This window comes from Macrosteles quadrilineatus, unplaced genomic scaffold, assembly GCF_028750875.1.
Source record: "Macrosteles quadrilineatus isolate MER2022 unplaced genomic scaffold, UCM_ALF_1.0 Scaffold_1__1_contigs__length_201487025, whole genome shotgun sequence".
Taxonomy (NCBI): domain Eukaryota; kingdom Metazoa; phylum Arthropoda; class Insecta; order Hemiptera; family Cicadellidae; genus Macrosteles; species Macrosteles quadrilineatus.
Window position 1 is genome coordinate 49,258,569 of NW_026542594.1, and position 25,576 is coordinate 49,284,144.

The 25,576-nt window shown below is 37.9% G+C and overlaps 1 protein-coding gene across 1 annotated transcript; it reads right to left on the reverse strand.

The window, feature by feature from the left end:
• Positions 1-5,079: 5,079 nt before the first annotated feature.
• Positions 5,080-7,250, reverse strand: LOC128996751 (piggyBac transposable element-derived protein 4-like). Its single transcript, XM_054422206.1, has 2 exons — positions 7,127-7,250; positions 5,080-6,863 (listed from the first exon to the last, which is right to left on the reverse strand). Exons 1-2 carry the CDS (start codon positions 7,248-7,250, stop codon positions 5,080-5,082), a joined length of 1,908 nt encoding a protein of 635 aa, XP_054278181.1.
• Between the last annotated feature and the right edge of the window lie 18,326 nt (positions 7,251-25,576).

Sequence of the window (25,576 nt, forward strand, 5' to 3'; positions counted from 1 at the left end):
TCCGCTCATCAATACCTTCTCCAGCACAGCTGCACACATACAAGAACTGGAGGGCAGTGCAGCAGTCTTACCGTGATCCATTCACTCCGCCTGCTGCTCAATTGACACTGAGCCCGGACCGGTGTCCATCACCTCGGCCTCAGGTCATACTAGTGTCGCTGCTCCCCGACCCTAGGGCAGACATTCACTCTGCCAATATCCTTTATAAGTTGATTAACAATGCATGTAAACGTCAATATTTACGTAACAGCCAATTTACAGTATGTTTTTCTCTTTGGAAATGCCATATTGCTATTTGATTTGCATTATTTGTTGCCAATGAAGCCACACGACCATATAAACGAGGAGGCCCCCAACCGTCGATTTCGACGGGTTTCACCCTTAAGTCCTTATATACCCGGTAACCCCTGTTCATGTGAAAACGGTAAAACCCAAACTCAAACGATGATGATGATGTAGCTAAAACGTATTGTTTGAAATTTAACAGCTGAAAATAAGTGAAATAGAAAAGGTTTTGGTTAAATCCATCAAATTGTAATTGGGCACAAGTAAGTACTAGTGCACTTGTTGCTACCTCCCCCCTTCGGTTTCATGTATTCCTCTCAATCAGTTCAAACCTAGGAGGATTAAACATTAATGTTAATTAATGTTAAATCCTCCTAGGTTCAAACCTGAAACACCCAGATCGAAACTCGCCTGTCGTCATTTTAACATCGCCTTATTTTTTTTACTATATTTTTCAAAAAAGAAAGATTATATTGATTTACTTTGGATTTTAAAAATGTGAACGTTTTATTTTATTAAAGATTTATGGTGATACGTAAATATTGTGGTGTAGTAAAGTATATTATATTGTAGATAAGTGTTAAATTTTGAAATTTTTAGGTGAATCGAGATGAATCTTTTTTTATAACATGGGTCTCTCCTACCTTAACATACATACAAAGTTTCATAAACATCGGTTGGAAAAGTGTAAAGATAAATATTTGTATGTAAAAAATACAAAATGGCGGATATCTGGTCAACGAAACGATTTTGGAAAAAATGTTATCCTTGATTTTCTGTTTATTTTGACCCAAGGAATTACTAGGTAAAGTATCTCCCCGCTTATTTTTAACACCCTGGTTATGATGTATTCTTATTAATATAAGTGAAAAATGTAAGCTGGTAATACAGAAAGATGTTTTATAAATAATATGAATCTACTAATGATCTGTATTCATATTTTTCTTCTCCTTAGAACTGTAAATTAAAAGTCCACTCAGAAGTCGCATCGTACGATGTAGTTCTTTCCATGCGTTGTGAAATGCTAAATTTTCCGTCCTCTTCAACCCAAGTTATCTATTGAACCACTGATTGTAAAAAAACAATAAAAATATATTTTACGCAACACACTTTTGGCTACAACTTTGCACAGACAAAACCTCTCTAACCCAAAAACAAAAAAAATCTCGCATGCTTACTTTTTCATGTTAGAAATCACGATTTAAAACTATTTCACCATACATATCAATTTTTATTAATTAGATCGGTAATTAGTTTAAAGTTCCAACAAAATAGTCATCGAGTAGGACTAACCAAGAAGCTCTGTGCCAATTTTCTAAATTTTAGCACAACTTTAAGTACACCAAAACACGAAATTATTGAAGTCATGCGTCGAGAGGACTATCGTTGTTTTTAACAGATTATACTTTTGACCTTCCGGCCCTGTTGACTCAGCGAAACTGAACTTATATTTTACCTTATTCCGTTATATTAAAACTGCTGTTGCATTAGGTCAAATTCCCAATAAGTCAATCGCTTTAACATAGACTACGTTTTTAGCACGGACTGTATTATTTGACTTAATGGGATTTTTGATCTACAGACACTGCAAACATTGTAGTTTTTGACCTAGCGGCTCAGGTATAAATTATTTGACCTTCCGGCACTGTTGACTTTCTGCAACGCGTCCGCTTAGGAGGCTTCCACCCGCCCGCCGCCGGCTGGTTACCACTGAAACATGGTCTTACAAAAAGGAACCTCGTGGCTTTATTTAAGTTTTATCGTGTTGAAATGAACTGTAGAATATTCACAAAGATTCAAACTATGCCCTAGATGAACTGAAACATCATAATTGTTTCTTTAAGTCTTTACAAAATCATTTGAAATTCCGTAAATTAGTTTTTTTCACATGTGCTTTAGCTTCTAAAAAATATTTAAACATTACTTTTTCCCCATCCATTGCAAGCTCTGACATGTTAAGCGCAAAAAAAGCACACGATCATTGGAAACAAATTAGTTTTAGAGGTTTGAGAGTTTGTACCGTAGAGACATATTCAGCCGCCATTTTGAATTGACGGAGTAAGACCCTCTTAAATAAATGTAGTTACCATGCGAGACACCATCAATGTAGCTTTATAATGTTAATTTGAGAACAATGTGCTTTAAAAGTATCATGAACACATTGTTTTAAATTGAGTTCTATTGTTCCTAAAGAACATTGAATGTTATTGTATCACTTATGCAAATGTAATGGGAGGACTAAACGAGGCTGAGGGCAGGATACTATCATAGACTAACCAACACAAGTATAGGTCTCGCCACCCTAAGTTGAGGCAGCCCAGACGGACGGGCAGGGTCATTATCGGCCGGTCCCGCCCGACCCTTTATAATCCGATTAGTGACACTTCTGTGAACGCTCTAGTTCCATAATTGTCATTAACAAAGTTAAAAACCGATGTATAAATTTAGTCTTTTACATTAATAACGTCGATTTAACAAACATTTCCGTTTTTGTCCCAACAAAATCGGACAATGTTTACGGTTTGTGAGCTATAAACAAAAAACAAAGTAGTGTAGATCCCAAAATCCAAAAACCGTAAACATTGTAAACATTGTGATTTTGATGGGACAAAAACGGAAATGTTTGTTAAATCGACGTTATTAATGTAAAAGACTAAATTTATACATCGGTTTTTAACTTTGTTAATGACAATTATGGAACTAGAGCGTTCACGGAAGTGTCACTAATCGGATTATAAAGGGTCGGGCGGGACCGGCCGATAATGACCCTGCCCGTCCGTCTGGGCTGCCTCAACTTAGGGTGGCGAGACCTATAGACTTCTCATCCCATTGTAAATTTTGAAGCTCGTTTTTCATGTCTAGTTCATGTACGCCACACTGGGCGCTATTGTCGACGAAATTTTGTTTCTATTATTTTAGGGTTAATTTCTTGATTTGTGCTTTACTGTTTGGTTAAATAACTAGGGGACAAGTTATTGTCTATGATTAGATCGTATTATTTGGCTAAACGAGGTTTTAAATAGCTGTAATAACGGGAAACAAATTGTAAACAAAACACGACCTCTACATAAACCGTACAGGAACTAACAATAAAATTGTCTTCAGCTGTTCCATAAGGATGATAAATCTACTAGGGGAGTATGTTTTATCTATGATACTATCTTTACGTAAACTCATCCCACATAAGTGAAACATAAGTAAACCCAGATTTATCATTCAGAATGTTTTGGTAATTAAAATGAGATTTATCACTTTATCACTAAATAAAATAACTTTCCAACGACCATTGCCAACATTCATAAAAAACAAACGGTGCTTTCACAAAGTTTTAAATAAAACCTTACAAACAACTTTTTAGCGAATTTCCCTATAGGGAAGTAGCTATTACCGTAGGTGGCACGGTAAGACCTAGACCCGGGACCGATTTACTTTTTCATTTTGATGTCCCCAGAGGCCAAAAACACTATTCGTTCAAATTTTTATATATGTATATATATATATATATATAGACTTATATATGGGCCGGTCAAAGTCAAAGTGGTGTAAGTCAATTTTTGACAAAAATGAGTCAAGTCCATATTTTGATTCCTTGTTCACTGATTCATCTTTTGGCACAATGAGCTAAGTCATAGTTCATTTCTAGCGTCACTAGGAGGCAGCACTTTACTGTTCCACATTGTGTTGGTATTAAACTGTTTCAAAGCAAAGTGATCCAAGTCTGACTTACTCCACTATGCCTTACAACATTATGTTTCTTTTTTGGTATAAACACATGACTTATGCGAAGTAAGCAAAGTGGCCCAAGTCTGACTTACACCACTGTGTTTGGAAATAGTTACTTACAGCTGGTCTGGTCACACAACTTCCAAAAACAAACCCAAAACAAATTCCATGTAACTTCTATGACACGTGAGGAGTTTAAATCAGCAAAAGAGCTATGTAATGCAGTGACCCAGAGAACTAAAAATGATGATAAAGGCAAATTTAGTTGGTTAAAAACTCAATGGATACGGTTTTTAAGGGAAGAACCTTTCAAACTGTTCTATAAGGAAGCAATACAAGAAGATGTATCTTTTAACAGTGTTTCTCTTGTCTGGTCAAATCAAAAAAAAAAAGAAAAAGCTTAATCTCTCTGAACATGTATCTCTTGGTCTAATTGGCCTTGCCTCTATGAAGCACCTCTACCAGTGACAAAGGGAAAAAACAAAACATGACAGAGCTGTTGCCCTACATACCACCAATTTATCATGCATACTACCAGTGTTTGATTACCAGTGATAGTGTCGAGGACATTGGTCCTCTAGAACAAGTGAACGACGAAGAGAACGATGGCATATAACATATTGAAAATAATTGAGGATATTTCTATGAAACACTTTAAAACACATTCAGCGCCATACTATGTGGTATACTATATGTCTATTAGGCCCTAAGTATTTTTTTAGCTTTTGCCCTGTGGGCTTTGTGTATCATATTTGATAGACAAGCAATTTGCCATTTGGGCCATGTGTATCATTTCTGATACACATGTCAATATGCCAATAAAGCTGTATGTATCATATTTGAGCACAATTTCCATGCATTTAGCATTGGAAATCTCTTCCCCTGGCCCAGACCTAACACAGAACCATTAGAGTATCGGCCCAGGCCGGTTCACTTGTGTTTTACGAAGGTGTTAGAAAGGTAAATAAAATAGCTAAGTAAAATGAAAACTCACATTTATTACTTTCAAAAAACCAACTAGGCCTATGTTTACAGTTATGTTATAAACTTGTCTTGTTACTTATGACTTAGTCAATGCTTCTTGTTGAAGCAGGGGCGGCACATGTGCGGCTGTCCTTCGCAGGTGTCGCAAACTGTGTAGACTTGCTTCGCCCTGCGTACTTTGCCATCTTGTCCAAGTGTCCCTTGCCTTCCCAGCTCATCGTAACAAACTTTACACCTCCCTCTTTTCTTTCGTGGTGGGTCACCTGTTATCACTTCGATGAGATAGTGGGCTCCGCGAGATCTTCGTGGTGTGACGTTTCGTTCAGTTGGAGTTGCTTCTTGAAGGAGGGAAAGAACTATCGCTTCTCTGAATTGTTTTATTGGCATTTTCTCATTCCCTGAGCAGTTGTAGAGGAAGTGGCTATTTACAACTGTCATTCCCCAGATTACTTCTATCATCAGCTTCCTGTACCACTTAGTACATCTTCTCAAAGCTTTGTTATAAGTCGCCATCTGGTCGCTCATGTCTATTGAGTATTTTCCCTCGTTGTACAGGACAACACTCATTGGTTTATGCACCACTTTGTTACTGTTGGTTGTTACTTCAACTACTTCATTTGTATGAACAGTAGATAGTAAATAAACATCCCGTTTGTCTTTCCATTTTATGCAAGTGAGTCCTTCTTCAGTTTCTCTTGTCATTATATCTCCCTTATTGATGTTCAAAGCAACTGCTGGTGGTAGATACTTCCTATCAGGACGCAATGTCCCGATGAAGTGAGTGGAGTGCTCTAATAACCCAAGCGCAAGAGGCACACTCGCATACCAGTTGTCGACAACGACAACCAGTGATCTACCCTCTCCTAGGAGCGAACCAGGAACAATGTCTTTGCCACCATTCTGTATACCGCCCAAAAGCTTGTACACTACGTTCTCGGAGGCGCTCCTCTCAGTACATGCATCTTTTCCTATGTATACGGAAAAATTCCACGTATAGCCTTTTCCCGCACATAGTTTGTACAGTTTAATACCATAACGGTGTCTCTTTCGAGGATTGTACTGGCGGAAAACAAGTCTTCCTCGCCAAGGTACTTGACTCTCATCTATGGACATTGTTTCGCCAGGGGTGTAGGCTTGCTTGAAATTTTCAATGAATAAACTCATTACATGTTCTATCTTGTGAAGTCTGTTAGTTCCTGCAAAGTTATTGTCAGCAAAATGCCACATTTTCAACAGCAGTTCAAATCGATTGCGGCTCATGGTGTTTCGAGGTATTTGCAAGTCGTATATTTTGTTTTTAGACCAGTAGTCTCTCAGATTTGGTAGTTTGACCAAACCCATCCATCCTATTAGGCCTAGGAACCTTTTAATTTCAATAGCATCTGTTGGTGTCCAACCATGTAGTCTGGAATGAGGGGCAACGTCTTCTTGACATGAAACGACTTGCGTCGCATACAAATTTGTCTGGTCCACCATAACATTTATTATATCCTCAGAAACTAAATGTAAAAAATAATCTATAGGCTTACCATCGGCTAGCTTAGCTGATACTTCTGGATTTATCCCTGACTGTCCTGTAAATGGGAATTTCTTTTGCCTCCCCTGCCACTCTTCCCACTTTATCTTACGCTCTGTACCAAAAATATTTAGGTTGTACTCATCCTGTCTCTTCTTTTTATTCTGTTTTCTTTGTTTTGTTTGCTGCCCATTTTCTTCATGTTCATCTTCCGATTGGCTTATATCTCCTAAAACTTCTACATCATTAACCAACTCTTCCAGGTCACCATCAACCAACTCTTCCAAATCACCATCAACCGACTCTTCCAAATCAGCCTCCGATATATCACAAACATTTCCTTTGTCAAGTACATCTGTAACTAAACTTGTGGTTGTAGTTCTATGAGATCTTTTATTAGTTAGGACTAGGCCTACTTTCCTTTTCTTTGCAAATACTTTTTTTACTTTCTTTGGTCTCTTTTTATTCTTTACAGTTTTTTAGGCCTTTCATTTTCACTTTCATCACTACTTGTATTGTCATGCCAAACATTTGAAGAAGTTCCAGCTTGCACTTTATCAATTTGACGCTGAAATCCTTGCCAACGTTTAGTAATATTAAAAATGTCATCATTTTCACCAGGAACATATTCTGGATCTTTATCAGAGTCAAATATTTCACTTTCGGCACTCAAATCACCATCACTCAATGTGTCACCCAATTCCTTTTCTATTTTTCTAGGTGTCAAGTTTTTATCTCCCATGTTTATGTTCTATTATATCACTTGATAATACTAAAGAAAACATGAAAACACTGTCCACAACATGGAAAGCCTAGCAAAACAGTTCTATACAGCCAAACAGTTCTATACAACACACCACACAGCGACTGAAACTTATGCACTTTCAATTTTAGGTTACCTTTCAAGTAAACAAACAAAAGTACAGTGTTGCCAATCACTATTGCCACTCAAAAGATTTCCCATGTATCCTATTATAGGCTACAAAAAATCCCTGTTTGAGAATCAGGATATTACACACAATTATTCCTCCTATTTTGATAATTTTAGCATTCAAAAAGTAAACTTGTACTAAATTACATGTGTTACTGTAAAAAATTGTGTGTGTGCAAAAATGATACACATGGCCCAAACCAACATTTTTAACAAATATTTTATCTCTTGGGCCGTGTGTATCATTTTTGCACACACAACAAAAACAAGAATAAAAAACTAAAAAATGTTTGGATTTGAGTTTTTGGCCTATATAATTGGTTGTTGTGTTGTACTTGACCTAATATTGTAATTGGCCCCTAACAAATTTTTTTTTTAATTTCATAATGGCCTGAACCTTTAGGGTGCTTGTGTATCAGAAATGATACACATGGCCCCGTAGAGATGGCGCCTGTGTATCATTTTTAATACACATGGCGCTGAATGTGTTAAGGACAATTTTAAATTTTAGTAACAAATCGTGTTAAAAAAAAATCTTTGTAACAATATTGACTTTTATTGCTTATTAAACTCAATTACTCTGATCCATTTTATTTTTTTAGCAAAATGGTGTAAGTCATATTTTTTCATCCATTTTTTTAAAATTCATAAGCACAAAGATTTAAAAGTAAAAGTGAACTAAGTCACCCTTTCAGGTAAAGTGGTGTAAGTCTGACTTAGACCATTGTTGTGAACATATACTTAAATGAGAATGAATATCAAAATGCACAAATTATTTAAGGCAAAGTGGTGTAAGTTTTTTTAAACACTAATAAATTTTAAATAAACAATTATTTTTGTACATTCTTAATTTAGAGAGGTACTAACATATGGTCTGTACCATGTGTCAAAAAATTTCCTCCAAAATCCAAACTACTTTGACGTACGACAATTTTGTAAATAAAACCGTTTATCTCAAAACTATGATTTTTGACTTACACCACTTTGACTTTGACCGGCCCATATATATATATATATATATATATATACGTCCGTGAACGCGATAACTTGAGTAATTTTTGTCCGATTTTGATGAAATTTGGTTTAAAGGTGTAAAGCGGGATAAACTTGAATGAGTTCGCGAACCATCACGATCGGACCATGGGAACGGGGCTTTACGGGGGGTTTTATGGGGTAAAAATTGGTTTTTCTCACTTTTGACCCTCAAAACACAAAATTTCCCAATTTCTTTTTAGACCTTTTTAAAGAGCTTAAAAAAACAAATAATTTAGTATATAAAAGTATGATTCGCTAAAGGTTAGAATCTTTAGAGAAGAAAGAGTGGTTATTTGTCTCCAGATTCATCGAAGAAGTAAGCAAGGAAGACATTCTGCAATATACAAGAAAAAGAAGCATTGAGATAGACTGTGTGGAATTGAAAACGAAACATAGCTCGTACAGGTAGTTTAAAATAGGTGTTAAGCCTGAGGATTTCACCAAGACCTTGGACGGTGCGTTCTGGCCTCAAGGAACTCTAGTTCAGGAATTTGTGGTTAATTGGTTAAGGCATACCTTTTTGAGGTCTCAGACCTTTTACCGAGAAACCAACTCAACCAAGCGATATCCTAGACACAGTCCCTAGTTGCTCTTAACCTGTGCTCGATCACTGTACAGTGCTTGAGGAATAAAACTATCGAGTTGGAATTACTCTGTGCTGATAACAGTCTTGACGTTTTGGTGGTGTCTGAACACTGGTTAGTGTCTGCAGAAGTTCTGTGTTATAGCAATATTGGTGAACTCAGTATTGCCTCTAATCTTTTGCAGGATAAATCCTAGTGGCGGTGTCGCCATTTATGTTAACCCTGGTCTTAAGTGTACAGGTTTGGATCCAAGCAACTACTGAGAAGAGTTTGAGGGTGAGTTTGCTGCAATTTTGATGCATGATTTTGATCATACCGTGGTAGCCATGTATCGATCCCTCAGTGGTTCTGTCGAACGATTCTTTTTCCCTCTTGGGACTATGTTTGTTATTTTTAATTACCTTTGGTCTATCGATAGTTATTGGTACGGACCACAACATAGACTCATTGAAGTATAATAACTATTCTGTAGACTTTTTGAACACCCTACGTAGTTTTGGATTGTACAGTAGTGTTTCAGTCCATACAAGAAACAGTGCTTCTTTGGACTCCTTTCTCACTAATTTAAACTCATGGGAGTACGTTGTTAGAGTTAGTGATGAACAGATAGCTGACTATAAGCATATTCTCCTAACGCTTAAGTCCCGAAACATTTTAAAACGTTCACCTAAAATGGTAACCTTTAGACTTTCTAATGATTTTAGAATGCATCTCTTTATTAATGACGTAGAAAACCATGTGCCAATATGGTTTAATGATGTGTGTGCGCTTCCGGCGGAGGTGTCCTTTATGGATTTCTTTTTGAAATTCAAGGATACATTTGATCTGCACTTTCCTCAAATTCAAAAGACGGTACCGATAAGCCATGTAGGCAGTACATTGTCAAGTTATTTATTATAAATTATTATTATATTTATATTATTATTATATTATTATTATTATTATTATAAAGTTATTTACGTTTCTCCAATGCAAGAGCATCATGCATGGTCGCAGCCAGAAGATATTTTAACCAGTATTTGGCAAGAATTGAAGCAGGCATCCCTAACAATCTTAGTTATTTTTGGAGTCATGTTAATGCACAAAGAAAGTCATCCTCCGTGCCCCCTAATATTGTTCATGATGGCCGAACTATTACGGAACCACGGGAAATGTGCGAGTCTTTCCGAGAGTACTTTTCCTCTGTCTTTACCAGGTCCTCCCAGGATTTCATTCCTGATCATCTTGATAGGCTTGGAAATTCAGCAAATTCTCAAATCAGCCCTGCTGATGTCTTGGCAAAGCTTGCTAAGCTCGATGAGACCAAAGGCTGGGGTCCACATGAAATTCCTCCTAATGTTCTGAAATACAGTAGACACATTCTGGCTGAGCCAATATGCAAACTCTTCAATTCGTCATTGGCCTATGGAATCTTCCCTGATGCCTTGAAGAAAGCTTTTATTGTACCCATACACAAGACTGGACCGCATAATACTGTCTCCAACTATCGACCCATCTCTATCCTCTCTGCGTTGTCCAAAGTGTTTGAGGAACTCTTTTTGGACAGAATCAAGCACAAAGTAGCATCACCCCTCAAGGGTCCCCTCAAGGGGGGAGGGGAGTAGTATCATCTCCCCTCGTCAGCATGGATTTGTATCAGGACGTTCTACCGTCTCTAACTTAATAGTTTTAAACTAAAATACTTGAGGCTTTCATGTCAAATCACCAGTTGGATGCAGTTTTTTTTGGATTTCTCAAAGGCGTTTGACACAGTGGACCATACTCTTCCCCTTAAAAAAATCTTGTCAGCCTGGGATTTGATAACACCTCAGTTCGTTGGTTGGCTAGCTACCTCTCGAATAGGCGCCTGTATGTAAAATTTGCAGGCGCACTGTCCTCAGAATTTGTCTCCTCTCAGGGGTACCACAGGGATCTCGTCTTGGGCATCCACTGTTTTCACTGTTTGTAAATGATCTACAGGAGACTATTATGACGGACTCTTTACTGTTTGCCGATGATGTGAAACTATTTTCAGCTGTCGAGCTGTCTCAAAAGAGGAGGATTGCCTGATAATTCAGCGCAGTTTGGATTCCCTGGACCAATGGTGCTTGACTAACAACATGAAACTCAATATTGGGAAATGTCAAGTTATTACCTTCCATCGATGCACCGCCCCTCTGGTCTTCAATTACAGTGTTCGAGGAGAAGAGCTTTCCAGAGTTACGGAGATAAGAGACTTGGGAGTTATTTGGACCTCGTCGTTGAATTCTGAAGCTCAGGTAGCTGCCATCTGCAGGAAGGCGAACAAAATGCTTGGGTTTGTTCTTCGATTTTCCAGAAATCTTACCAACTTGACCGCACTGAAAACTTTGTACTGTGCATTGTTGAGGCAGCTGCTAGAGTATGGTTCATCAGTGTGGAGCCCTCATCAACGTTATCTCTGCGACGAGCTGGAGGGGGTGCAGCGCAGGTTTGCCAGGATGGTTGGTGTGAGGAATGGCTACATGTACCTTTAAGTCCCGATTGATGAAATCTATAGTGAGCTGGGTCTTCAGCATCTGGAAACCAGGAGGCACATCGCTGATCTCGTTGTCTTGCACAACCTCCTTAATGGCTCGTTTTACTGCCCTGATATGCTTCAGTAGATTCAATTTAGGACTCCTCAACGCACCCGTTCAAGAGACCTGTTTGTTAGACAGCATCAGCGCACAAACTACGAGATGAATGCCGCACTCGTCCGCATGCAAGGGCGGGCAACAGCGTGCCAGAGACTGTCGACTTCTTCCTGGACAGTGTATCTTCGATGAAGAGGAAGCTTCAACGTAGTCCCTAGTTTGAAAATTCATTGTCAATATTTATATATTTGAATCATATGTACATTATTATATCTAAATGCAGGGACTTTCTTGGCAAGGCTGTGTTCTGTTAATAGTAGTCTATTTGTATTGTTATTCTTGTAATTTCAGTATATATTTATTATTTATGTAATTTGTTTAAGTTATTTATTGTAAATGTTATTTATTCTTTTTGAATCATTATGTAGAATTTTTTATTATCAAATGCACGTATTTTTATTAAGGCCAGAGCGAATGCTACATTATTGTTATAATTATTGTTTCCATCTTGTTTTGTTGTATATATGTAAAAATGGAGTTGTCCGTTGGTATGTAAAATAAATAAATAAAGTGTGAATAGGCCTAATAAACTTAAACATTTGTACCCTACAGAGCTTGCCAATTTCGAACAATATATTTTGTCTGTGCGTGACTTGACCAAGTCCGATCCGTCTATGCTCCTTCATCTGCAGGATTTGAGGAAGGAATATCGTAGGCAGCTGCGGGTGGCCATACAGTCTGCGGCTGCTGACATGGTAGCAAAGTCTGCCAACCCCTGCAAGGCAGCGTGGTGTCTTACCAATCGGAGCAGGTCCAGTCCCAGAAGTTATGGTGAGACCGACTTGGCTTCTGCGAAGGATTTCAACTTGTTTTTCCTCGACTGTGTAGACAATATCGTGAGTGGTATTGTAGGAAATTAGGAGGATTATTTAAATAACATTCCTATGTCACAAGTATAGCTTTTGAGTGGATGATGGTTGCACCCACTGATGTTGTAAATATTGCAAATAGTTTTAAACCATTATGCAGTAAGGATGTGTTTGATATGTCCTCTGAGCTTTTGAAAAATATTGTACCTAATATTGCCGCAATACTAGCTCATCTGTTCAATTGCTGCCTATTAGAAGGGGTTTTCCGGAAGTCCTAAAAAAGGCCAGGACTGTACCTTTGTACAAAAAGAGGCACAGAAATAACATGACTAGTTATAGACCTGTATCTCTGTTACCAGTTTTTAGTAAGATCCTTGAGGGTTTAATGTTAAACCAGTTGTATGGCCACTTTGAGTTGCATGGTCTCCTTGTTCTGGCTCAGCATGGTTTTCGGAAAGGCTTTTCCACAGTCACCGCTGTGGACTCCCTCATACAGGTTGTTATGGACGCTTTCGAGAGGCATTCTTCTACTGCTGTTCTCTTGTGTGACTTTTCTTGCACTCATGGACTTTTCTTGATTGTATGCCGCATAATATTCTAAAAAAAACTTGAGAGACTCGGACTGGGGGAGTTTGCACTCAGGGTGGTTCGATCATATCTTGAATACAGGTCTCAAGTGGTAAGCTGGGCTGGTGACAATTCCAGTGCGCTACAAGTGAAGCATGGGGTCCCTCAGAGCTCGATTCTTGGGCCTTTACTGTTCATTGTGGTCATGAACAACATTTATTACAATGTGTCAAATGATGTCCTGCTATACGCAGATGACACAACCTTGTTTGCTAGTGATTCAGATCCCGAAGTTGCTAAACTAGCTCTAAGTAGAATGTTTAATACTGCCCCTGATTGGTTCTCGGGCAATAGACTTGCTCTTAACCAAGGGAAAACTCGGGAAATCCATTTCAGTCTTAGTAAGAATGTGGATAAGCAAGAGGCAGTAAAATTGTTGGGTTTCACCCTTGACTCTGAGCTAGGATGGAGTGACCACATTGAAGCACTGTGCACTAAGTTAAATAGAGTAACGTGTCTGCTCCACAAGCTCTCATAAGAAATGCCCTTTGATTTTGTAAGACTCGCTTTTTTTGCTTTTTTCACTCTCATGTTGTTTATGGAAACAGGCCACTCCCCAGTAGTTAAGGTAGGAGAGGATTTTATGGAGAATTGAAATGAAATTGAAAATTTTCATATATGTGTATTTGTGATTGTATATGTATGTGTTATTGAAAGTTGAGGGTTGGTGTTGGTTATTGTAAGAGAATGAGAGATTGAAAGAGAGAGTGATAATGAAAGAGAGAGAGAGAATGAAAGAGAATATGGGGAAGGAAGAGGGTAATGAAAGAGAGAGGGATAGAGAATGTGTGGGGGTGGGAGTGAGTGAGAGAGAGAGAGTGAAAGAGAAAATGGGGGATTGAAAAGAGAGAGAGAGAATGTGGGTTGGAAGTGAGATCACATAGACTATCCACTATGCCCTTACCACGATGAATGTACAGGAGGAACATTAACATCTTCTTTCAAAGATAGAAAACATTACGTGATCCATTACAAGACCTTAGAACAAGCTCTGTCAATGGGCATGATACTAGAGAAAGTCCATAGAGTAATTTCATTTAACCAATCATGTTAGTTAAAACCCTACATAGACATAAACACCCAATTACGAACAACCTATTCACATGACAAAACCCTCTCAAATTTCTTTAAACTGCAAGGAGGCGCTGAATATTTTATAGTTTAAATAAATGAATATGGGGAATTACGGTGTAGGCCTACATTGATTCAATGAGGGTAGTTTAATTATTAAGGATATTAGAACTGATAACGGAATGGATAATAAACATAGACGATTAATTACGTCACTAGCTTTACTAGCGTGTTTTACGTTTTAAATTCCTTCAACATGTGACCAGTTCTTTTGTTCAAATGAATATTATTTTATTTTTGACTCAGCTGTTTACCAAAACAAACTATATGTTGTTGTTTTTACTTTTCTTTGTTTACACTTATTTATTTAGCAATTGATGCAGTGAAATTGATATAAAGGATATGTGTGGACGATTCGTTTAATGACGTCAGGACACCACCGTTATAATTATGTGTACTGTGAATTTTATTGGATTTTTTCGTTTTATTTTAGGGAGTTTCTATTCAGACCTACTGGAAATTGTGTATAGTATGAGTAATTGTATTGTGTTGATATTGATTATGGAAGAGGCAGGGTATGCGATGGAATTGGAAGGTGATATCGTTGACTAGGCCTATACACTTCCTCAATTGACAATTGCTCTTTCTACTGGAGGCTTCTATAAAATTTGTCTTTATACGTGTAAGCTAGCTGTTCTGATTTATACACAGTTTTAACTGACTACTCCCGTACGTAGGACGGGCTAACACCTCGTATTCATGAAAAAGAAAAGGGTCCAGTGCAAGAAACCCATACCTGTAGGATTTTCAATACTAGATCTAAGTAAGAGATACATGTACCACATGTATTACAATAACTTGAAAAAGTACTTCCCACCGTTCAATTTAATATACACAGACAACGATTCATTTGCAATACAAGTATTCACTACTAGTACAGATTCCACTTCATTTACAAAAAATCAACATTTCATTTCTAATACTCTCTTAGGTAAATTCAAAGATACATCTCCTAATAATCCCATTCTAGAATTCGTTACAGTAAGAAGTAAAACATACGGGTACAGGACATTGAAAGATACCATACCACGACTAAAGAATTTACCCAAATCTTTTAATTTTACAAACTATAAAAACATACTACTATCCATTAAAATGTACAACACCTATAACAGAGTAATTGATAATAAACTATACCAAGTAATACAGAATAAAGCAGTAATAAAAAAAACACACACACCCAATCACACCCAAATATACACACAAATACACACACACACAAACACACACACACACATGAACCAATAACAATAACAGGAACCCCCACAGAGACATCATCATCATGAACAATCACCCTCTCACTCTCACTCTCTCTCTCTCTCTCTCTCTCTCTCTCTCTCTCTCTCTTTCAATACCCCTCTTCCTCCCCCATTTTCTCTTTCACTCTCTCTCTCACTCACTCTCACCCCCACACATTCTCTATCCCTCTCTCTTTCATTACCCTCTTCCTTCCCCATATTCTCTTTCATTCTCTCACACTCTTTCATTATCACTCTCTCTTTCAATCTCTCATTCTCTTACAATAACCAACACCAACCCTCAACTTTCAATAACACATACATATACTATTACAAATACACATATATGAAAAATTTCAATTTCATTTCAATTCTCCATAAAATCCTCTCCTACCATAACTACTCTCCCCTCAGCCTCAGAAGATTGTGTTGCTACAGAAGAAGGCAGTCAGGGTAATCTGTAAGACTGAGTATCAGGCTCATTGTGAACCTTTGTTTTGTAAGTTGCAAATAATGACTGTTATCAACGTTTATATTTTCAGTTTATATTTTTTTATGGGCACCAAACAGCAGCGATTCACGGGTAACGATAAACAATGTATGTAAGTTTATAGAAGTGTTTTTTTAATCACTAACATCTAATGAGCAAACTTTAACAAATTCTCTCCCACCCGTCCTCTCTATATATGATTTAGCACCACGTGGTAATGAGTGTGTTAACACGTACTCTCCCACCCGTCACACTCATCTGTATGTATGATTTAGCACCAGCTGGTACTTAGTGTGTTAACACGTTCTCTCCCACCCTTCAGAGTATTCTGTATGTATGATTTAGCACCACCTGGCTGATAATAAATGTGTTGACACATTCTCTCCCACCCGTCACAGTACTCTGTATGTATGATTTAGCACCACCTGGCTGTTACTGAGTGTGTTTGCACGTTCTCTCCCACCCGTCACAATCATCTGAATGTATGATTTAGCACCACCTGGTACTTAGTGTGTTAACACGTTCCCTCCCATTCGTCACAATCAACTGTATGTATAATTTAGCACCACCTGGCTGGTAATGAGTGTGTTAACACGTTCGCTCCCGCCCGTCACAGTACTCTGTATGTATGATTTAGATTTAGCACCACCTGGCTGGTACTGAGTGTGTTAACACGTTCTCTCCCACCTGTCACAGTACTCAGTATGTATGATTTAGCACCACCTTTCTTGTAGTGGTAATGAGTGTATTAACACGTTCTTTGCCACCCGTCAAAATCCTCTGTATGTATGATTAAGCACCACCTGGCTGGTACTGAGTGTGTTAACACGTCCTCGTCCATCCGCCACACTTCTGTAAATCTAGCACTACCTGGTACTGGGTGTGTTAATAGGTTCTCTGCCACCCGTCAGACTCATCTGTATGCATGGTCTACAACCAGGAGACTGGTAATAAGTGTGATAACACTTTCTCTTCCACCCGTCACATTCTTCTGTATGTATGGTTTAGCACCACCTGGTACTGTGTGTGCTAACAATTTCTCTCCTACCCGTCACATTCCTCTGTATGTATGGTTTAGCACCACCTGGTACTGAGTGTGTTAACACTTTCTCTCCTACCCGTCACATTCCTCTGTATGTATGTTTTCGCACCACCTGGTACTGTGTGTGCAAACACTTTCTCTTCTACCCGTCACATTCCTCTGTATGTATGGTTTAGCACCACCTGGTACTGAGTGTGTTAACACTTTCTCTCCTACCCGTTACATTCCTCTGAATGTATGGTTTAGCACCACCTGGTACTGAGTGTGTTAACACTTTCTCTCCTACCCGTCACATTCCTCTGTATGTATGATTTAGCACCACCTGGTACTGAGTGTGTTAACACTTTCTCTCCTACCCGTCACAATTATCTGAATGTATGATTTAGCACCACCTGGTACTGAGTGTGTTAACACTTTCTCTCATACCCGTCACATTCCTCTGTATGTATGGTTTAGCACCACCTGGTACTGAGTTTGTTAACACTTTCTCTCCTACCCGTCACATTCCTCTGTATGTATGATTTAGCACCACCTGGTACTGAGTGTGTTAACACTTTCTCTCCTACCCGTCACAATTATCTGAATGTATGATTTAGCACCACCTGCTACTTAGTGTGTTAACACGTTCCCTCCCATTCGTCACAATCAACTGTATGTATAATTTAGCACCACCTGGCTGGTAATGAGTGTGTTAACACGTTCTCTCCCACCTGTCACAGTACTCAGTATGTATGATTTAGCACCACCTGGCTGGTAATGAGTGTATTAACACGTTCTTTGCCACCCATCAAAATCCTCTGTATGTATGATTAAGCACCACCTGGCTGGTACTGAGTGTGTTAACACGTCCTCGTCCATCCGCCACACTTCTGTGAATCTAGCACTACCTGGTACTGGGTGTGTTAATACGTTCTCTGCCACCCGTCAGACTCATCTGTATGCATGGTCTACAACCAGGAGACTGGTAATAAGTGTGATAAAACTTTCTCTTCCACCCGTCACATTCTTCTGTATGTATGGTTTAGCACCACCTGGTACTGTGTGTGCAAACACTTTCTCTCCTACCCGTCACATTCCTCTGTATGTATGGTTTAGCACCACTTGGTACTGAGTGTGTTAACACTTTCTCTCCTACCCGTCACATTTCTCTGTATGTATGGTTTAGCACCACCTGGTACTGAGTGTGCTAACACTTTCTCTCCCAACCGTCACAGTATTCTCTATGTATGATTTAGGACCACCTTGTACTGAGTGTGTTAACACGTTTTCTCTCACCCGTCACAATCGTTTGTATGTATGATATAGCACCACCTAATAATGTGAGTTAATCCTTTCTCTCCCACCCGTCACAATCGTCAGTATATATGATTTATCACCACCTGGTACTGAGTGTGTTAACACCTGCTCTTCCAACCGTCAAACCTCTGTGCATCTAGCACCACCTGGTACTGAACGTGTGTGAATGTGAACACGTTTCCTCCCACCCATATATATTTAGTGGTACTGAGTGTGAACACACGTTCTCTCCTGCCTGTCACATTCCTCTGTATGTATGGTCTAGCATCACCTGGTACTCAGTGTGTTATCACGTTCTCTCTCCCATCACTCTCCTCTGTATGTATTTAGCACCACCTGGCACTGAGTGTGTTAACAAGTCCTCTGCCCCCCCCCCGTTACTCTCCTGTGTATGTATTTGGCACCAGCTGGAACTGAGTGTGTTAACACGTTCTCTCCCACCCTGTCACTTTCCTCTATATGTATTTAGCACCACCTGGCACTGAGTGTGTTAACACGTTCTCTCCTACTCGTAAACCTCTTCTATATGTATATATTTAGCACCACCTGGTACTGGATGTGACAACACGTCCTCTCCCCCCATCACTCTCCCCTGTATTTATATAGCACCACCAGGCACTGAGTGTGTTAACACGTTCTCTCCTACCTGTCAGCCTCTTCTATATGTATTTAGCACCACCTGGCACTAAGTGTGTTAACAAGTCGTCTCCCCCCCGTCACTCTCCTCTGTATGTGTTTGGCACCACCTGGCACTGAGTGTGTTAACACGTTCTCTCCTACCCATAAACCTCTTCTATAGGTATTATTTTGCACCACCTGGTACTGAGTGTGACAACACGTCCTCTCCCCCCATCACACTCCTCTGTATTTACTTAGCACCACCTGACACTGAGTGTGTTAACACGTTTCCTCCCACCCCGTCACTATTCTCTGTATGTATTTGGCCCGACCCGGCACTGAGTGTGTTAACACGTTCCCTCCTACCGGTAAACCTCTTCTATATGTATATATTTACCACCACCTGGTACTGAGTGTGGCAACATGTCCTCTTCCCCCCATTACTCTCCCCTGTATTTATATAGCACCACCTGGCATTGAGTGTGTTAACACGTCCTCTCCCCCAGTCACTCTCCTCTGTATGTATTTGGCATCACCTGGCACTGAGTGTGTTAACACGTTTCCTCCCCACCGTCACTCTCCTCTGTAGCACCACCTGTCTTTGAGTGTGTTAACACGTTTCCTCTCCCCGTCACTCTCCTCTGTATGTATTTAGCACCACCAGGCACTGAGTGTGTTAACACGTTTCCTCCCCTCCGTCAATCTCCTTTGTATATGTATTTAGCACCACCTGATACTAAGTGTGTTAACACGTCCTCTCCCCTCGTCACTCTACTCTGTATGTATTTGGTACCACCTGGCACTGAGTGTGTTAACACGTTCTCTCCCCCCCCGTTGCTTTCCTCTGTACGTATTTGGCACCACCTGGTACTGAGTGTGTTAACACGTCCTCTCCCCCGTCACTCTCCTCTGTATGGAATTTTCACCACCTTGGCTCGTACTGAGTGTGTTAACACAATCTCTCCCACCCCGTCACTCTTCTCTGTATTTATTTAGCACCACCTTGCACTGAGTGTGTTAACACGTTTCCTCCCCCCCGTCGCTCTCCTCTGTATGCATTTATCACAACGTGACACTGAGTGTGTTAACACGTTTCCTCCCCCCGTCACTCTCCTCTGTATGTATTTAGCACCACCAGGCACTGAGTGTGTTAACACGTTTCCTCCCCTCCGCCAATCTCCTTTGTATATGTATTTAGCACCACCTGGTACTGAGTGTGTTAACACGTCCTCTCCCCTCGTCACTCTCCTCTGTATGTTTTTAGCACTACCTGGTACTGACTGTGTTAACACGTCCTCTCCCCCCGTCACTCTCCTCTGTATGTATTTGGCACCACCTGGCACTGAGTATGTTAACACGTCCTCTCCTCCCCATCACTCTCCTCTGTAAGTAGTTGGCACCACCTGGCTCTGAGTGTGTTAACACGTTCTCTCCCACCTGTCACAATCCTGTACTTATGAATTAGCACTACATGGCTGGTACTGAGTCTTTTAACACGGCCTCTTCTATCCCTCCTACTCCTGTGTATCTAGCACCACCCGTCAGTGTATGTGTTAACACTTGTTCCTTTATTCACTCGTCGCTCCTCTGTGTCGGATCTGCGTATAGAACTACAACAAGCGTCATCTGGTGCTGGGTGTGTAAGCAACTTCTCGTACTTGTCGTATTTGTTTATTTCAAAACGTATGTTGCTATCGTTGTACAAAATATATGTTGAGCACAATTTTAATCGATCTACTGCACAGTGGAAATTAATTTTCCTTGGTCTTTATCTTTGGTTTAATGTTGTCCCTTTTATTGGCTTTGGGTCATGGTATTTGTAGCCCTTTTTTATAGGTGTCATATATCAATCTTCTTCAAATATGCTTTTTGAAATCAAACTGATACCGAAAGAAATGTTGTACATATGAATTGAACAATGCCCCAGCTCGAACACAGTTCTTAATGAACTATTTTCTTTATTAACATTAAACATAAAGACTGAATACAAGTGTGAATCCTTCGGAAACATGTAATGAACAGAATATGATTGTGGAGGTAAACTAAGTTGAAATCTCACGAAACGAAAAGGTCACAATTGTAAAAGTAAATGATTTGTTAAAACGTCAAAATGATATATGTCACAAAAAATAACGAATATGTCCTTTTTATTAGCTATTCCGTTGGGATTCTGTTCTGAATGGTTCATGAGTGTTTTTGAGCTGCAATCTCTTCTAGCTTGAAGTACCAATGTGTACATTCTCTTGTGCATCTAAAATCATACAATGTAGGACACATACAAGTAGGGAAAACAGTTATTTGTAAAACAAATCTAATAAAACAACATATTCATTATACTGTAAGAAACCCCCGCCGCAGTAAATTTGAATATAATTTTAAATTTTAATTTGTCTAATTTTATTTTAACTAAAATATTTTCATAAACAAAATATATTATTGTCCATTAAAATAACATTACATTAAACGTTTATTTATGTTTGCTGCTACGCGTAATGTAAATAAGTGTTTTCTTTCGACCAAAGGTTATAATAGTATAGGATAATAGAAATAAATTTGCCATTTTAGCAATAACAGTTTGCACGAATCGTGTTTTTGATCTCTGGGGACATCAAAATGAAAATGTAAATCCGTCCCAGGTCTAGGTCTACCCTGAGACCTACGGTAATAGCTACTTCCCTATAGGGAAATTCACTAAAATATTTCCAATTTATGTAACCATTATGCATGTGTTGTAGGTCTAAAGTAGCAATTTTTACTATCTAGGGCGTAAAAACCCCCGTCGCAGCAAACCTGATGACTAAGCGAATTTCCATTTGCCTGATTTGACTCTCAATTAAATCTATTTAAATATAAAGGTTTAACGAGTAGGCTATCACTACCTAGGATTGCTGCTACAAAGAGGGGGGGGGGGTAATAAAGTGTGTTTTTAGTCAAACTAGTGGTCGTCCAGTGGTCAAAAACTCGACCAAAACTATGTAATCTACACGCATTGACTATTGGATACTGAAGTAGACATCCAATCTATATGGACCAGCTGTCAAAATTTATTTATTAAAACACATGTAGTTGTGCATAACAGTCGAGTGGTTTTGGAGTTCTTGGACACTCACTTTCCTGGAAAATGGCATGGTAAAATTGGCCCATTACGACGGCCAACGAGGTTCCAGACTCAACACCAATGGACTTCTTTCTTTGGGGCTATTTAAAAGACGAATTGTACAAATCCCTATACAACAAAGTTGCAGATATGACAACCAGAGTCAGAGAAATCCTTAATGGAGTTCACCACTACACACTCAATAAAGCTGTGAATGATGTTTTGAAAATGGCTACTACTGTACATGTATTTATACAGATGGTGGCCACTTTGAACACCTGTTGTAAATATGTTTATTGTACCAAAAATGAAGTTGTTATAATTAAAATAAATATTTTCTTTGTGTCCTCTAGATAACTTTAATTGTTTTCTTATTATAAGCAGTAAGTAAAATAAGAATAATCCACTACCTGACTTAACACTAATACAGTTAGGCCTACCTGAATCATATTCAATCTTAATTGAAGAATAATTATTAAATTATTCTTCATATTTTATCTCTCTGTAGTTCGTAATCGGTTGAGTATAACAAAATTTATTTAAAAATAAAAGTCTTAAATTTTCATTTACTATCCGAAAACACCATAAAATACAGTGTATTCCATAAGAAAACACAAAGTTGACCACCATATTAAAAAATGGCGGCCATTTACAAATAATTTACTTATTTTTAAACATCTTTAAAACAAGAGAATGTTCCCCATATAAAGTTTACTGTAAGATGTAACGTTTACAAAATCCCATTGGTGGCACTGTAAAAAAAAAACAAAGAAAAAAACACCCTGTAGATCTTGTATGACTTAACTTCAAGTAAAGTTCGTGACCGTCAATTTAAAATAAATACAGCATAAACGAGATTACCTATTTGTTATAAGTTATGTGCCCTGTTACCAATTAGGCTGTTAATATTTTGAAATTTTATTTATTTGTTATATTACAAACTACCACATAACATAGTGTAGTTCATGTTGTTTATTGACTCGTCGTAAACGAATCAACTTCAAACAAGGCTCAAGGGGTAAGATATTTGTAAAGAAAACTTGACATTAGACTTTCCCCTGATTTCGTATTCCCCACGGACAACTCTATGTGAATGTTACATGTGGTGTAGCAGTGAGAACTCTTTGGGAATTATGCAAACGATAAGGCTTATATGATTCGTGCTCGTAGGGTTTGAAGTTCACACGACAGCACTCAGTAGTTCAATACCATCGGCATTGAAGAATAATTTATAACTTGGGCCAATATTGTTGTGAATGTGGCGTTTAAACATTCATCCTATGGCTTATAAGGGGGGAGAGTGTAATAATGCCTATTAATGTAAGATAAAAATAATGTAGTTATTAAGTTATAAAGTGTTAAATTGGCGACAAATTTTTGAAAGCAATAATGTTATTCGTTCACCACTATATCTTATCTTACTAATATTATAAATGTGAAAGTTTGTGTGTTTGTTTGTTTGTTTGTATGTTTGTTTGTTTGAAGTTCAATCACGCATTAACTACTGGACGGATTAGGCTGAAATTTGGCATGATGATAGCTCACATTCCCGATTAACATATAGGCATATTCTTATCTCAAAAATCCTTTCGGGCTCCACCCCAGTGGCTCTGTAGTTCCCCATGTTAACCGTATTCATATTTATTATCAATAGTATTCATATTTAAAGGGAACTAAAGAATTTTGTCAGCTGTTTCAACTAAAAAAGTTGGTTCTATGATATGCAAAAGCATTAAAAAGTTATAAAATTTACCAACAGGGTGCAGCACTATATTTTTTTGCATTTATAGCTAATTTATAGCTGCATTACAGCTAATTTAAACTAAGCAGCAACAAAAAACTGTGATACGCAATAAGAACTAACTGTCAAAGAAGATTGTTTACAGTTATGTTTATGTTTTTAATTTCATGAATAATAATGATATTTTGCGAATTTTTGATCATTTATTTTTCTCTATTGTTTAGGGGAAGTGGTAAAACATTATGGCTATAGTTGATGTGTAATACTATAGAATAGTGTACATTTAAAGAAGTAAATTTCATCAAACTATGTCCTCCCTCATTGTAAACGCAAAGCTTGAGTATAACTGCAATAAGCATTTTATTCTTATATGCCAACCCCGTACGAAGGACGGGTACTATAAAAATTCGAAAACCATGTTAAAAATAATACCCTAACTGTAGCAAACCAGCAGGCTAAGGGAATTCCAATTTGTCCGATTGAATTTTAACTAACATTTAATCAACATTATGCTTTTACAGAGAAGGTAATAAAGTGCACTTTTAGTGAAGCGGTTATAGCTTAGTATGAAATAAATACATTTTCCAAATTTTATCACATTTTATCCATAAACAAGTTAACGGAAATCGTTTTATTCATAAAAGTAAAATGGGAATTTAAAATGTACAGTTTTTTCTTCTTCTTCGTAACTTTGATTGTACAACAGTGCTTTAATGTACAAAATAGTTTTTTTTTTTTAATTCCATACGATGTCTGTAATGAAAATTAGACATTTGTATGTTTTAAGAGTAAAAAATTGCAAAAAGAACTGTTGAAAAAATTAACACCCAATAGCAATAGCTTCTACCTTATAACCAAAATCACCAAAATGTACAAGTAAAAGTAAACCAACCGTATACTAAGCTATTGTTGTTTTACTAAAAAAACACACTCTATTACCCTCTCTGTAGCAGCCAATTGAGGTACTTGTTAAACCTAATTTTATTTAAATAAATTTAATTGAAAATCCAAACAGGCAAATGGAAATTCACTTGGTCTGCAGGTTTGCTGCTGAGGGGGTATTTTATCTACGTATTTATACAAAAATTTTAACTGTGGATATAATTTTATATATATCAATTCTAAAATTGGTTTTAGACAACTGCTTACTATTTCAGTAACAAACTAAGAGCTACATGATACTTGTCGGAAAAATCCATGTATACCAAAGGCAGGTTATTTCCACAAAATGTGCAGTTATGACACATGTGTAACACTAAAACAATCACATGTTTTTTTTTTATTTTATTAACACGTTTTTATTAGCTACACATTTACAATCGATTTTTAAATAACTTCCCAATGAGCTAGAGACTTGAATCATGAAATATAGATTAAAAGTATATGACAATGCAATATTAAATAATTTTATTTATATATTTTCGTTGGGCTACGCCCCATGGGCTTCCAAAGTTTCAATTTTTACATTTTGGAAGAATGTAAATGTATCAATTTAAATCAGTTGTAAATACTTTAATTTGGCAGTTTGTTCAACGATAGAGGTCAAGAGGTACAGGTTCTGCTCCCGAGAGATTCAAAATTGTTATGATTATGAGAACTAGCGGCCTGCGTCACTTCGTGACTTCACAATCCATTATGTATTTGATATATAGTTGATAAGGGTAAAAACGATTATTTATTATCATATTCGTATTATTTACATTGTGTACCCTATTATTTTCATTTCGTTCGCGATCTCTTCGAAGAATCTTAGTAAAATTAAAAATGCTAATAAA